Here is a 16,703-nt window from a genome sequence, read left to right as displayed (position 1 = left end):
TATATTTAGGGTGGATTTCACGGATTTTACGGAAATCGTACATTCAAATGTCATTTAATACTCCTCTTTTAAACTGTAAGTATCTAAGAAGAGAATATATTAATATATTATAAGATATATAAGATACTTGCAGTTAAAAAAGGAAGTATTTAAAAATCATGCTTATTCTAAACATCCGTGAAATCCGTAAAATCCGCCGTATTTTAGAAAAAGATATCAGCCTGTCAACTGCCACTTCAAACTGGAAGTTCAAAGACCAGCAAGAAAACTGTGGTGTTAGGGTGGATTTCACGGATTTTGCGTAATATGACTGATGCAACATGGCCTAATACCTCTCTTTTAGATGTCTCAAAATGTTCATTGGAAGGCAGTTACGGTTAGCAAAATTTATCTAACAGTTCCATGAAAAAAATTCTGCTGTAAACTAGTACATTGTCAGAGAGTGGAAGTTCTTGCTCTTCGAAGAAAACTGTAGGTAGGGCGGATTTCACGGTATTTGCGGACAAAACAACCTTCACCCAGTGATTTTAGATTCTTGGACAAATTTTCATTGCCATCTTTTTTTCAAAATGTGACAACATGATTAACAATGATCCTGACGGTACCAGATGATTGTTACCCCTTTTGTCATGAAATAGTGCAATTAACAACTTCTGCACCTAGTAATCAACTTCGCGAAAAAGACCCAAGTCTGGAGAACGAACTCAAGTCAGGGACAAGAAGCCACGCAAAACAATTCTGAGCTATTTTAGCCAGCAGCAGAAATAGAGAAACACTGAGACACAGAGAAAATGTAAAATGAATGCTCGAGTTTGTTTAACATTACCTAGAGTTTGTTTTTGGGTCAGAATTACACACACAGTTGGAACTGGAACATGTACGGCTAGGTTAGGTCGGCTTGATAAAATTATTACATTATATACATCAGTGTGTTTGTGAATGGTGATAGAAAATTGCCACTGAAAAAAAAAAAAAACAAAGAGAGAGAGAATTAAAATGAAGATTGCGTCGTTGACTACATTTGCAGTGTTGTTGTTGTTGTTGTTTTATTCGCTCAACGGAATTTTCGAAGCAGCCCTTTTCTTAAGAGAATCGGCAGTTCTACCCTCCTGAAACCTGAAATCTAGATCTCTCAATATCGCTGTCCACTGTCCAAATCCGTGCTTAGTTATTCCTTCCTTTAGAAAATAGTCCTCTTCTGATGTGAATTTCAAAACATGACGAATGTTCCTCTGAGAGCGCAAGATTCTTTTAGGCAGGGCGTCCTTTTTGGGGGAGGTGTTGACATTTTCCACTGGTTCAACAGAAGGCCCGGCGGTGGAAGTTGAATCGCCGAGTCTTGCGTTGACGTCCTCGTCCACTTCTGACCCCTTGGCGCCTTGTAGTTTCTGTAGGCACTCGTGACCCTTCAAAGCAACTTCTCGGGATCGTCGTTTTTGATAGTGAACTTTAGCAACGGCAGAGCTGTGTTTTTGGTCTTCGGACAAAATCCTCTGCTCTTCGCTAGTGAGCTGATTGAGGCTTTGCGTTTCAACAATTTGGCGATAACGCGTGGGATGGATGTACTTTCCAATTGCATCAAACACCAGTTTGCTCATGATCTCGCCCAATTTACCGTGTTGGCCTCCATTTCTGTTGACGAGAACGAAATCACACTTGGGTTTAAGCAAAGGTCTAACGTACGAGATGTAGCCATTGAGCACTTGCATGTTTGCATCGGAAAGAATCAAAGAGTCAAATCCATACTTTCCGGCAGTCTTGAAAGTTTTCTGATCAATGAATCCACCCTTTTCCTTTGCTGTATCAATCATGTCCACCGTCAAATATTGATAAGTCATAGGACGTGACCCCTTCACTTTGATGAACAGATACATGGCTACGAATTTCGTGGCAAATGTCAAGTCCGAGGGGTTAACTTGAGCTGGACTCGATTTGCAGATCTTCACGGTATTTTCGTAGCGCGGCAGATGGAATTTCACGACCTCCAGCAACTCCTCCATTGTTGCCCAGTGGCCTCTTGCTTCCAGTGTTTCGATGTCTAAATCTTGTGTCCACTGCAATCGCATCATCTTTGCAACTGTCTTTCTCGCTCTTTTGAGGTACAACTCTGTTGCAGAGAACTTTTGAAAGACTGCCTCTGATGCACCGTGAAGTTTTCTGAAGTCGATCATTTCGGAAATAGCGTCTATGTAGCCTAAACGCCCACCATGGCCGAGCTTGCATTCGTCTTGTAAGTAGTCGATAAACTTGAACAACAAATTTGGAGAACATAAACTAAAGTCCACCACGTCAAAAGTCAACTCTTCCTCGTCTTCACAGCAAAATCTTAGAAACTTAAAGCATCTTGTAACTATTTGTTGCGCTGCGCGATCCTTCTTGTAACCGCCACCACTTCCAGTCAACCATTTCGTGAACAACTCGGCAATGTCACACGATAATGAAAACGAAGGAAGTAACTTTACGGCATGCTTTGCGCTCTCGGTTGTTTGATCTTGAATTGGTTTCACCATCGGAACATTTCGCGAATCTGTGATTTCTTTCGAACTGGGCTTTTCATCAAAATAAAAGAACCAACTGTGCTTGTTATAAACATGTTTTCTGCACCCTCTTTGACTCTGAAATCCATCATGGTCGCACTCTTGTATTGGGCAGTGATACAAGCTGTCGGTTTCATCTTTTTCCAAGTGAAGCCGTTTCGGTTTGGGCGACGCTCCATCGATATCCGACCAATCGACCTTATACTTCTTGTTCATTTTGCCTTTTAAGCGCATCTAGTCAACACGATCTCGTTTAAATCTGAACCATAACCGAGGAGCCGATGACGAGCAAAGGAACTGCATATATGTTTGTATTTGCCAAAGCATGCCCTTACTTGCCCGCCCTCATTACTATTGTGCAAAATTCATGACAGTGACATGCCACCAAACTCGCCCAAGCAGGTCTGAGCGCGCCTTATCGTTTGCCTCATTCCCAAAGGCCACCTTAATTTGGGAACAAAATGGGAATGCGTAGAAACATGGTCCAAAATCTGTTCTCAAACGACCAATTTGGGAACAATATGTTCTATTCACAGAGAGGAACTCGGAACAAAACAGTCCTAAATGACCAATTTGGGAACAACGTGTTCCATCAACAAAAAGGAACTCGGAACAAAACAGTCCTAAATGACCAATTTGGGAACAATGTGTTTCATCAACAGATAGGAACTCGAAACAAAACAGTCCTTATTTATCAATTTGGGAACAATGTGTTCCATCAACAGATAGGAACTCGGAACGAAACAGTCCTTATTTATCAATTTCGGAACAATGTGTTCCATGCACAGATAGGAACTCGGAACAGAACAGTCCTAATTTATCAATTTGAGAACAATATGTTCCATTTACAGTTGGGAACTCGGAACAAAACAGTCCTTATTTATCAATTTCGGAACAGTGTGTTCCATCAACAGATAGGAACTCGGAACAAAACAGTCCTTATTTATCAATTTCGGAACAGTGTGTTTCATCAACAGATAGGAACTCGGAACAAAACAGTCCTTATTTATCAATTTGCGAACGAAGTGTTCCATTTACAGATAGGAACTCGGAACAAAACAGTCCTAAATGACCAATTTGGGAACAATGTGTTCCATCAATAGAAAGGAACTCGGAACAAAACAGTCCTAAATGACCAATTTGGGAACAATGTGTTCAATCAATAGAAAGGAACTCGGAACAAAACAGTCCTAAATGACCAATTTGGGAACAATGTGTTCAATCAATAGAAAGGAACTCGGAACAAAAAAGTGCTAAATGACCAGTTTGGGAACAATGTGTTCCATTTACAGATAGGAACTCGGAACAAAACAGTCCTTATTTATCAATTTGAGAACAATATGTTCCATTTACAATTGGGAACTCGGAACGAAATATTCCTCTTTTACACTAGAGTGAACATTTTGTTCCTACGTTGTAAAACATCTGGTCCTCTTATAGTCAATAGGAACACAAAAACGAGGAACAGTCCATACTAGAGGAACGTTCCTTTTGGAATATAGGAACAGCCAACGAAACTTAAAATCAGCGAATAAAAGAGTCAAAGACTATAGAAAAACTCCAAAAAGCGTAAGTCAAGCGCTTCGGCAAAATGAAAACAATCTTTAAAATTTGGTGAAGTCTCATTCAATCGAAGGCAGCAAAACGCGCCAGGATCAAATTTTGGGAAATGTAGAAGATCGTTTCACAAAATTTTTGTTCCCTGTGATTTTTTGAGCAAAATATATTGGCGTAATGTTTCTAATCTGTTTCTAGCAGTGTAGTTGGACAGAGGTGATGGCAACCATTAGGTTTGGAGTGCTTTTGATTTTCGTTGAGTTTGCTTGCTGATTTTAAAAGCACCAATTCCATAGATGTCGTTGCAACTCTGAGAACGAACAAAGAGGTCCGAAACAGTCCTCTCTTAGTTTAAAGTTCACTTTTTGAAAGGGAACTCTCAGAAAACTGCCAAATACGTAAAATCCGCCGTATTTAAGGAAACAAATGAGCAGGTCAACTGCAACTTCAAAGGCCAGCAAGAAAACTGTACATACAAATGTGCATACAAATGTCATTTGATACTCCTCTTTTAAACTGCAAATATCTAAGAAGAGAATATGTTAATATATTACAATACATATAAGATACTTGCAGTTGAAAAAGGAAGTATTAAATAATGCATATATTCTAAATATCCCTGAAACCCGTAAAATCCGCCGTATTTTAAAAAAAGATATCAGCCTGTCAACTGCCACTTAAAACTGGAAGTTCTAAGACCAGCAAGAAAACTCTAGTTAGGGTGGATTTTACGGATTTTACGGAAATTGTACATACAAATAACAATTAATACTCCTTTTTTAAACTGTAAGGATCTTTGAAGAGAATATATTAATATATCATATATATTTAATATATATTAGATACTTACAGATAAAAAAGGAAGTATTAAATTATGTATATCCGTGAAATCCGTAAAATCCGCCGTATTTTAGAAAATGATATCAGCCTGTCAACTGCCACTCAAAACTGGAAGTTCAAAAGCCAGCAAGAAAACTATATTTAGGGTGGATTTCACGGATTTTACGGAAATCGTACATTCAAATGTCATTTAATACTCCTCTTTTAAACTGTAAGTATCTAAGAAGAGAATATATTAATATATTATAAGATATATAAGATACTTGCAGTTAAAAAAGGAAGTATTTAAAAATCATGCTTATTCTAAACATCCGTGAAATCCGTAAAATCCGCCGTATTTTAGAAAAAGATATCAGCCTGTCAACTGCCACTTCAAACTGGAAGTTCAAAGACCAGCAAGAAAACTGTGGTGTTAGGGTGGATTTCACGGATTTTGCGTAATATGACTGATGCAACATGGCCTAATACCTCTCTTTTAGATGTCTCAAAATGTTCATTGGAAGGCAGTTACGGTTAGCAAAATTTATCTAACAGTTCCATGAAAAAAATTCTGCTGTAAACTAGTACATTGTCAGAGAGTGGAAGTTCTTGCTCTTCGAAGAAAACTGTAGGTAGGGCGGATTTCACGGTATTTGCGGACAAAACAACCTTCACCCAGTGATTTTAGATTCTTGGACAAATTTTCATTGCCATCTTTTTTTCAAAATGTGACAACATGATTAACAATGATCCTGACGGTACCAGATGATTGTTACCCCTTTTGTCATGAAATAGTGCAATTAACAACTTCTGCACCTAGTAATCAACTTCGCGAAAAAGACCCAAGTCTGGAGAACGAACTCAAGTCAGGGACAAGAAGCCACGCAAAACAATTCTGAGCTATTTTAGCCAGCAGCAGAAATAGAGAAACACTGAGACACAGAGAAAATGTAAAATGAATGCTCGAGTTTGTTTAACATTACCTAGAGTTTGTTTTTGGGTCAGAATTACACACACAGTTGGAACTGGAACATGTACGGCTAGGTTAGGTCGGCTTGATAAAATTATTACATTATATACATCAGTGTGTTTGTGAATGGTGATAGAAAATTGCCACTGAAAAAAAAAAAAAACAAAGAGAGAGAGAATTAAAATGAAGATTGCGTCGTTGACTACATTTGCAGTGTTGTTGTTGTTGTTGTTTTATTCGCTCAACGGAATTTTCGAAGCAGCCCTTTTCTTAAGAGAATCGGCAGTTCTACCCTCCTGAAACCTGAAATCTAGATCTCTCAATATCGCTGTCCACTGTCCAAATCCGTGCTTAGTTATTCCTTCCTTTAGAAAATAGTCCTCTTCTGATGTGAATTTCAAAACATGACGAATGTTCCTCTGAGAGCGCAAGATTCTTTTAGGCAGGGCGTCCTTTTTGGGGGAGGTGTTGACATTTTCCACTGGTTCAACAGAAGGCCCGGCGGTGGAAGTTGAATCGCCGAGTCTTGCGTTGACGTCCTCGTCCACTTCTGACCCCTTGGCGCCTTGTAGTTTCTGTAGGCACTCGTGACCCTTCAAAGCAACTTCTCGGGATCGTCGTTTTTGATAGTGAACTTTAGCAACGGCAGAGCTGTGTTTTTGGTCTTCGGACAAAATCCTCTGCTCTTCGCTAGTGAGCTGATTGAGGCTTTGCGTTTCAACAATTTGGCGATAACGCGTGGGATGGATGTACTTTCCAATTGCATCAAACACCAGTTTGCTCATGATCTCGCCCAATTTACCGTGTTGGCCTCCATTTCTGTTGACGAGAACGAAATCACACTTGGGTTTAAGCAAAGGTCTAACGTACGAGATGTAGCCATTGAGCACTTGCATGTTTGCATCGGAAAGAATCAAAGAGTCAAATCCATACTTTCCGGCAGTCTTGAAAGTTTTCTGATCAATGAATCCACCCTTTTCCTTTGCTGTATCAATCATGTCCACCGTCAAATATTGATAAGTCATAGGACGTGACCCCTTCACTTTGATGAACAGATACATGGCTACGAATTTCGTGGCAAATGTCAAGTCCGAGGGGTTAACTTGAGCTGGACTCGATTTGCAGATCTTCACGGTATTTTCGTAGCGCGGCAGATGGAATTTCACGACCTCCAGCAACTCCTCCATTGTTGCCCAGTGGCCTCTTGCTTCCAGTGTTTCGATGTCTAAATCTTGTGTCCACTGCAATCGCATCATCTTTGCAACTGTCTTTCTCGCTCTTTTGAGGTACAACTCTGTTGCAGAGAACTTTTGAAAGACTGCCTCTGATGCACCGTGAAGTTTTCTGAAGTCGATCATTTCGGAAATAGCGTCTATGTAGCCTAAACGCCCACCATGGCCGAGCTTGCATTCGTCTTGTAAGTAGTCGATAAACTTGAACAACAAATTTGGAGAACATAAACTAAAGTCCACCACGTCAAAAGTCAACTCTTCCTCGTCTTCACAGCAAAATCTTAGAAACTTAAAGCATCTTGTAACTATTTGTTGCGCTGCGCGATCCTTCTTGTAACCGCCACCACTTCCAGTCAACCATTTCGTGAACAACTCGGCAATGTCACACGATAATGAAAACGAAGGAAGTAACTTTACGGCATGCTTTGCGCTCTCGGTTGTTTGATCTTGAATTGGTTTCACCATCGGAACATTTCGCGAATCTGTGATTTCTTTCGAACTGGGCTTTTCATCAAAATAAAAGAACCAACTGTGCTTGTTATAAACATGTTTTCTGCACCCTCTTTGACTCTGAAATCCATCATGGTCGCACTCTTGTATTGGGCAGTGATACAAGCTGTCGGTTTCATCTTTTTCCAAGTGAAGCCGTTTCGGTTTGGGCGACGCTCCATCGATATCCGACCAATCGACCTTATACTTCTTGTTCATTTTGCCTTTTAAGCGCATCTAGTCAACACGATCTCGTTTAAATCTGAACCATAACCGAGGAGCCGATGACGAGCAAAGGAACTGCATATATGTTTGTATTTGCCAAAGCATGCCCTTACTTGCCCGCCCTCATTACTATTGTGCAAAATTCATGACAGTGACATGCCACCAAACTCGCCCAAGCAGGTCTGAGCGCGCCTTATCGTTTGCCTCATTCCCAAAGGCCACCTTAATTTGGGAACAAAATGGGAATGCGTAGAAACATGGTCCAAAATCTGTTCTCAAACGACCAATTTGGGAACAATATGTTCTATTCACAGAGAGGAACTCGGAACAAAACAGTCCTAAATGACCAATTTGGGAACAACGTGTTCCATCAACAAAAAGGAACTCGGAACAAAACAGTCCTAAATGACCAATTTGGGAACAATGTGTTTCATCAACAGATAGGAACTCGAAACAAAACAGTCCTTATTTATCAATTTGGGAACAATGTGTTCCATCAACAGATAGGAACTCGGAACGAAACAGTCCTTATTTATCAATTTCGGAACAATGTGTTCCATGCACAGATAGGAACTCGGAACAGAACAGTCCTAATTTATCAATTTGAGAACAATATGTTCCATTTACAGTTGGGAACTCGGAACAAAACAGTCCTTATTTATCAATTTCGGAACAGTGTGTTCCATCAACAGATAGGAACTCGGAACAAAACAGTCCTTATTTATCAATTTCGGAACAGTGTGTTTCATCAACAGATAGGAACTCGGAACAAAACAGTCCTTATTTATCAATTTGCGAACGAAGTGTTCCATTTACAGATAGGAACTCGGAACAAAACAGTCCTAAATGACCAATTTGGGAACAATGTGTTCCATCAATAGAAAGGAACTCGGAACAAAACAGTCCTAAATGACCAATTTGGGAACAATGTGTTCAATCAATAGAAAGGAACTCGGAACAAAACAGTCCTAAATGACCAATTTGGGAACAATGTGTTCAATCAATAGAAAGGAACTCGGAACAAAAAAGTGCTAAATGACCAGTTTGGGAACAATGTGTTCCATTTACAGATAGGAACTCGGAACAAAACAGTCCTTATTTATCAATTTGAGAACAATATGTTCCATTTACAATTGGGAACTCGGAACGAAATATTCCTCTTTTACACTAGAGTGAACATTTTGTTCCTACGTTGTAAAACATCTGGTCCTCTTATAGTCAATAGGAACACAAAAACGAGGAACAGTCCATACTAGAGGAACGTTCCTTTTGGAATATAGGAACAGCCAACGAAACTTAAAATCAGCGAATAAAAGAGTCAAAGACTATAGAAAAACTCCAAAAAGCGTAAGTCAAGCGCTTCGGCAAAATGAAAACAATCTTTAAAATTTGGTGAAGTCTCATTCAATCGAAGGCAGCAAAACGCGCCAGGATCAAATTTTGGGAAATGTAGAAGATCGTTTCACAAAATTTTTGTTCCCTGTGATTTTTTGAGCAAAATATATTGGCGTAATGTTTCTAATCTGTTTCTAGCAGTGTAGTTGGACAGAGGTGATGGCAACCATTAGGTTTGGAGTGCTTTTGATTTTCGTTGAGTTTGCTTGCTGATTTTAAAAGCACCAATTCCATAGATGTCGTTGCAACTCTGAGAACGAACAAAGAGGTCCGAAACAGTCCTCTCTTAGTTTAAAGTTCACTTTTTGAAAGGGAACTCTCAGAAAACTGCCAAATACGTAAAATCCGCCGTATTTAAGGAAACAAATGAGCAGGTCAACTGCAACTTCAAAGGCCAGCAAGAAAACTGTACATACAAATGTGCATACAAATGTCATTTGATACTCCTCTTTTAAACTGCAAATATCTAAGAAGAGAATATGTTAATATATTACAATACATATAAGATACTTGCAGTTGAAAAAGGAAGTATTAAATAATGCATATATTCTAAATATCCCTGAAACCCGTAAAATCCGCCGTATTTTAAAAAAAGATATCAGCCTGTCAACTGCCACTTAAAACTGGAAGTTCTAAGACCAGCAAGAAAACTCTAGTTAGGGTGGATTTTACGGATTTTACGGAAATTGTACATACAAATAACAATTAATACTCCTTTTTTAAACTGTAAGGATCTTTGAAGAGAATATATTAATATATCATATATATTTAATATATATTAGATACTTACAGATAAAAAAGGAAGTATTAAATTATGTATATCCGTGAAATCCGTAAAATCCGCCGTATTTTAGAAAATGATATCAGCCTGTCAACTGCCACTCAAAACTGGAAGTTCAAAAGCCAGCAAGAAAACTATATTTAGGGTGGATTTCACGGATTTTACGGAAATCGTACATTCAAATGTCATTTAATACTCCTCTTTTAAACTGTAAGTATCTAAGAAGAGAATATATTAATATATTATAAGATATATAAGATACTTGCAGTTAAAAAAGGAAGTATTTAAAAATCATGCTTATTCTAAACATCCGTGAAATCCGTAAAATCCGCCGTATTTTAGAAAAAGATATCAGCCTGTCAACTGCCACTTCAAACTGGAAGTTCAAAGACCAGCAAGAAAACTGTGGTGTTAGGGTGGATTTCACGGATTTTGCGTAATATGACTGATGCAACATGGCCTAATACCTCTCTTTTAGATGTCTCAAAATGTTCATTGGAAGGCAGTTACGGTTAGCAAAATTTATCTAACAGTTCCATGAAAAAAATTCTGCTGTAAACTAGTACATTGTCAGAGAGTGGAAGTTCTTGCTCTTCGAAGAAAACTGTAGGTAGGGCGGATTTCACGGTATTTGCGGACAAAACAACCTTCACCCAGTGATTTTAGATTCTTGGACAAATTTTCATTGCCATCTTTTTTTCAAAATGTGACAACATGATTAACAATGATCCTGACGGTACCAGATGATTGTTACCCCTTTTGTCATGAAATAGTGCAATTAACAACTTCTGCACCTAGTAATCAACTTCGCGAAAAAGACCCAAGTCTGGAGAACGAACTCAAGTCAGGGACAAGAAGCCACGCAAAACAATTCTGAGCTATTTTAGCCAGCAGCAGAAATAGAGAAACACTGAGACACAGAGAAAATGTAAAATGAATGCTCGAGTTTGTTTAACATTACCTAGAGTTTGTTTTTGGGTCAGAATTACACACACAGTTGGAACTGGAACATGTACGGCTAGGTTAGGTCGGCTTGATAAAATTATTACATTATATACATCAGTGTGTTTGTGAATGGTGATAGAAAATTGCCACTGAAAAAAAAAAAAAACAAAGAGAGAGAGAATTAAAATGAAGATTGCGTCGTTGACTACATTTGCAGTGTTGTTGTTGTTGTTGTTTTATTCGCTCAACGGAATTTTCGAAGCAGCCCTTTTCTTAAGAGAATCGGCAGTTCTACCCTCCTGAAACCTGAAATCTAGATCTCTCAATATCGCTGTCCACTGTCCAAATCCGTGCTTAGTTATTCCTTCCTTTAGAAAATAGTCCTCTTCTGATGTGAATTTCAAAACATGACGAATGTTCCTCTGAGAGCGCAAGATTCTTTTAGGCAGGGCGTCCTTTTTGGGGGAGGTGTTGACATTTTCCACTGGTTCAACAGAAGGCCCGGCGGTGGAAGTTGAATCGCCGAGTCTTGCGTTGACGTCCTCGTCCACTTCTGACCCCTTGGCGCCTTGTAGTTTCTGTAGGCACTCGTGACCCTTCAAAGCAACTTCTCGGGATCGTCGTTTTTGATAGTGAACTTTAGCAACGGCAGAGCTGTGTTTTTGGTCTTCGGACAAAATCCTCTGCTCTTCGCTAGTGAGCTGATTGAGGCTTTGCGTTTCAACAATTTGGCGATAACGCGTGGGATGGATGTACTTTCCAATTGCATCAAACACCAGTTTGCTCATGATCTCGCCCAATTTACCGTGTTGGCCTCCATTTCTGTTGACGAGAACGAAATCACACTTGGGTTTAAGCAAAGGTCTAACGTACGAGATGTAGCCATTGAGCACTTGCATGTTTGCATCGGAAAGAATCAAAGAGTCAAATCCATACTTTCCGGCAGTCTTGAAAGTTTTCTGATCAATGAATCCACCCTTTTCCTTTGCTGTATCAATCATGTCCACCGTCAAATATTGATAAGTCATAGGACGTGACCCCTTCACTTTGATGAACAGATACATGGCTACGAATTTCGTGGCAAATGTCAAGTCCGAGGGGTTAACTTGAGCTGGACTCGATTTGCAGATCTTCACGGTATTTTCGTAGCGCGGCAGATGGAATTTCACGACCTCCAGCAACTCCTCCATTGTTGCCCAGTGGCCTCTTGCTTCCAGTGTTTCGATGTCTAAATCTTGTGTCCACTGCAATCGCATCATCTTTGCAACTGTCTTTCTCGCTCTTTTGAGGTACAACTCTGTTGCAGAGAACTTTTGAAAGACTGCCTCTGATGCACCGTGAAGTTTTCTGAAGTCGATCATTTCGGAAATAGCGTCTATGTAGCCTAAACGCCCACCATGGCCGAGCTTGCATTCGTCTTGTAAGTAGTCGATAAACTTGAACAACAAATTTGGAGAACATAAACTAAAGTCCACCACGTCAAAAGTCAACTCTTCCTCGTCTTCACAGCAAAATCTTAGAAACTTAAAGCATCTTGTAACTATTTGTTGCGCTGCGCGATCCTTCTTGTAACCGCCACCACTTCCAGTCAACCATTTCGTGAACAACTCGGCAATGTCACACGATAATGAAAACGAAGGAAGTATCTTTACGGCATGCTTTGTGGTTTCAGTTGTTTGATCTTGAATTGGTTTCACCATCGGAACATTTCGCGAATCTGTGATTTCTTTTGAATTGGGCTTTTCATCAAAATAAAAGAACCAACTGTGCTTGTTATAAACATGTTTTCTGCACCCTCTTTGACTTTGAAATCCATCATGGTCGCACTCTTGAATTGGGCAGTGATACAAGCTGTTGGTTTCATCTTTTTCCAAGTGAAGCCGTTTCGGTTTGGGCGACGCTCCATCGATATCCGACCAATCGACTTTATACTTCTTGCTCATTTTGCCTTTTAAGCGCATCTAGTCAACACGATCTCCTTTAAATCTGAACCATAACCGAGGAGCGGATGACGAGCAAAGGAACTGCATATATATTTGCATTTGCCAAAGCATGCCCTTACTTGCCCGCCCTCATTACTATTGTGCAAAATTCATGACAGTGACATGCCACCAAACTCGCCCAAGCAGGTCTGAGCGCGTCTTCTTGTTTGCCTCATTCCCAAAGGCAACCTTAATTTGGGAACAAAATGGGAATGCGTAGAAAAATGGTCCAAAATCTGTTCTCAAACGACCAATTTGGGAACAATATGTTCTATTCACAGAGAGGAACTCGGAACAAAACAGCCCTAAATGACCAATTTGGGAACAATGTGTTCCATCAACAGATAGGAACTCGGAACAAAACAGGCCTTTCTTATCAATTTGGGAACAATGTGTTCCGTGCACAGATAGGAACTCGGAACGAAACAGTCCTTATTTATCAATTTCGAAACAATGTGTTCCATGCACAGATAGGAACTGGGAACAAAACAGTCCTAAGTTATCAATTTGAGAACAATATGTTCCATTTACAGTTGGGAACTCGGAACAAAACAGTCCTTATTTATCAATTTCGGAACAATGTATTCCATCAATAGATAGGAACTCGGAACAAAACAGTTCTTATTTATCAATTTGGGAACAAAGTGTTCCATTAACAGATAGGAACTCGGAACAAAACAGTCCTAAATGACCAATTTGGGAACAATGTGTTCCATCAATAGAAAGGAACTCGGAACAAAACAGTCCTAAATGACCAATTTGGGAACAATGTGTTCAATTTACAGATAGCAACTCGGAACAAAAAAGTCTTACATGACCAATTTGGGAACAATGTGTTCCATTTACAGATAGCAACTCGGAACAAAACAGTCCTTATTTGTCAATTTGAGAACAATATGTTCCATTTACAATTGGGAACTCGGAACGAAATATTCCTCTTTTACACTAGAGTGAACGTTTTGTTCCTACCTTGTAAAACATCTGGTCCTCTTATAGTCAATAGGAACACAAAAACGAGGAACAGTCCATACTAGAGGAACGTTCCTTTTGGAATACAGGAACAGCCAACGAAACTTAAAATCAGCGAAAAAAAGAATCAAAGAATATGGAAAAACCCCAAAAAGCGTAATTCAAGCGCTTCGGCGAAATGAAAACAATCTTTAAAATTTGGTGAAGTCTCATTCAATCGAAGGCAGCAAAACGCGCCAAAATGAAATTTTGGGAAATGTATAAGAGAGAGAGAGAGACAGAGACAGAGAGACAGAGAGAAAGAGGTCTAGGAACTAGGCAAGCATGGCTCGTAGACTGTCCGATTATTGCTCAAATAGGGCCTGCTGATAACCAATAAGATTCGACATTTTGTTATAATTATGATTAATGTTTAAATTATAGTCAGCAAACGCTGATTGTTCACTGCAACCCTACCTTTAGTAACTTTGCGAGCCCAAAGTACTTTGGTCCGTGATGTATGCAAGTAAACCTAAGTGAAACCGTACCAGCTTACGAACGACGAACTTGGAACTTGTTTCAGTCTTGTTTTCAGAAAGATCCATTGTAAATGATTTGGACCAAGGATAAATTCTCAACATCCGGGTGAAAGAAGACCTGACGGGCTGCTTGTGACTGGCATTTCGACAAACTGAGCGAAAGCCATTATCAAACGATTTTAAGGAGTAGCCACTCCACCACCTCTTTCGAATTAATATCAACGAAAATATACGAAAGCTCACGAAAAAACAATAAAAACAAAACAAAAAAAAAAAAACGAAAAACGCAGGAATGTGCTGAAGGTGAAGCTGTACCCTAGAAGGTTCTTCAAAAAAAAAAAAAAAAGAAAAAAGAAACCCCTCAGGATTGCTATTAACAACCCCGACTAAAACGTTTACAATTTGCAGAGTTTACAACTCTAAACGGGAAGAAAAGTTCATGTTTCATGTCTCCTATTTTTACCTGGAAAGAAAGAAAGTTAGAGAGACGAAATGTTGAGACCGTGGTAGATTTAGAGCTGACTTAGCTTGTTTGCCAGCTGGTCCGACAATGTTGTACTGAAGCGGCCAGTTCTAGTCGTCGCTTGATCAGCTTGATTTCTCCAGTTTGTATTGTTTGTGACAACGATTACATAGTTCCACGTATATAAAGGTTTTGGAGTTGCAATTCATTTGATGAGCAAGAAGTCTTGTGTCTTGTCACAGGTAGAATGAGTCAAACAGTTGTCGGCACACCGGCCGAGAGGAACACGGGTTGTTGTTGTTGTTGTTTTTTTTTTTTTTTTGAGTGGGTGTAGGTTTACACAGTTTGGTGCTTACTAATAAATTGCTAAAGTAAATCATCCGTACTTCTCCGTTCAGTTAAAACGCTCCCTTTTCCGGTTTCTTTATTTTGACACTGCCTTAAAACAAACTTGTATGTGCCGCCGTATAAAACGGCAGCGTTTTTAGCTGTATATTTTCAATAACACTGCCTTAATACTCTAAGTAAGAGCTGACTGTCCCTCAGAATCTCATATTCAAATTTTATCCAAAAATAGATTTCGCTGATAACTCTTCCATCAACTTATCTTGGTGAGTAGGTTACAAACACGAAATACGAACGGAGAAATTTAATTTTCTTAAAATTTTGGGATTCGAACTTTTCGCACCCCGGGCTGTTTTTTTAGCCGCTGACCAGTTCGTTTATTGACCCAAAAAAACAAACAAGATGCAGATAGTAAATTTGCTTCAATGTGATGGACTTATCTCGTTACATGACAGCTTTAATGAAGCTCTTCCAGTTATCTCATTTCTTGGTTAATTTGTTGCTAACAATTGTTGATGACATGCATGTTCGATGGAATATGGTCGTGTTAGCCGAATTTCACAACTTTCACCTCTCACTTGTGGAACAGAAACTGGATTGCGGCCAAATGTTTTAACAGAATTTCATAGGCGATGGATGGAACTTTCCACTGATGTGTAGAAGAAACTGTGAGTATGAGCCTCTTTTCCAATTTATTCCTTTGAACGCACGTTGCGATAAGTGCTCAATGTAGACAAACTTTGTGCTCTCAGATTTATTGCAGTAATTAAAGCTTATGATTGCAATTCATCACATTATAAACGTGAAGGTTCGTCGTTTGTAACTAACAAATTATGAGGTTTTAAATTATCTGTATTCTCCAGAACTAACAGCTGCAAGCCTTACAAATGCACGAGCACAGCCTGAGGTGCGAAAAGTTCGAATCACAAAATTTTAAGAAAATTTAAATTTCCCCGTTCGTATTTCATATTTGTTACCCACTTGCCAAGAGAAGTTGATAAAAGAGTAAGCAGCGAAATCTATTTTTTAAGTAAAAATTGAATATGTGATTCTTAGAGATAGTCTTTCTTAAGAAAGAAACACCAGCAGCAAAAACATAACACTATTTCGAAAAGCTGAACGACAAAATATAACCTGCATACAAATGTAGCATCAAAAATGAACACTCGATAGATACAATCTCATCTACAGTAGTAAATTTATATTCGCGACAAAGAATACCTACAATCTTGGACAGAATGAAAAACAATAAATAATAAATTAACCCCAACACCCCCCCCCCCCCCCCACCTCCTTCCACCAAAATCACCGATGAATTCGCGCGCATAGTCAAACACGCCATTTTGCCATTGACAATTGAAATGAGGGAGGCAACTGGTCTTCATTGTTTATTTGAAGTGTCCAAGGTTGCAGCAGACTCAATGTATGATAGTAAATGTTCCTTGACACTGAGCTTAAAGGGGAAGTATCATGACA

General features: G+C 39.2%; 3 protein-coding genes across 3 annotated transcripts; all 3 read right to left on the bottom strand.

Annotated features, from left to right (window-relative positions):
• Window positions 1-666: 666 nt before the first annotated feature.
• On the bottom strand, window positions 667-3,480 carry LOC146482392 (uncharacterized). Its single transcript, XM_085107231.1, has one exon. The coding sequence runs from the start codon at window positions 2,769-2,771 to the stop codon at window positions 1,047-1,049; it is 1,725 nt and encodes a 574-aa protein (XP_084963357.1). The 5' UTR covers window positions 2,772-3,480; the 3' UTR covers window positions 667-1,046.
• A 308-nt stretch (window positions 3,481-3,788) lies between these two features.
• LOC146482391 (uncharacterized) lies at window positions 3,789-8,550 on the bottom strand. The gene has a single exon (XM_085107121.1). It carries the CDS (start codon window positions 7,839-7,841, stop codon window positions 6,117-6,119), a length of 1,725 nt encoding a protein of 574 aa, XP_084963247.1. The 5' UTR covers window positions 7,842-8,550; the 3' UTR covers window positions 3,789-6,116.
• A 308-nt stretch (window positions 8,551-8,858) lies between these two features.
• LOC146482390 (uncharacterized) lies at window positions 8,859-13,071 on the bottom strand. The gene has a single exon (XM_085107120.1). The coding sequence runs from the start codon at window positions 12,909-12,911 to the stop codon at window positions 11,187-11,189; it is 1,725 nt and encodes a 574-aa protein (XP_084963246.1). The 5' UTR covers window positions 12,912-13,071; the 3' UTR covers window positions 8,859-11,186.
• Window positions 13,072-16,703: the final 3,632 nt, after the last annotated feature.

The sequence above is a fragment of the Pavona decussata genome, unplaced genomic scaffold, assembly GCF_977016875.1.
Source record: "Pavona decussata unplaced genomic scaffold, jaPavDecu1.1 SCAFFOLD_46, whole genome shotgun sequence".
Taxonomy (NCBI): domain Eukaryota; kingdom Metazoa; phylum Cnidaria; class Anthozoa; order Scleractinia; family Agariciidae; genus Pavona; species Pavona decussata.
The sequence above is the reverse complement of the archived record's forward strand: the minus strand, read 5'-3'. Positions and strand labels throughout refer to the sequence as shown.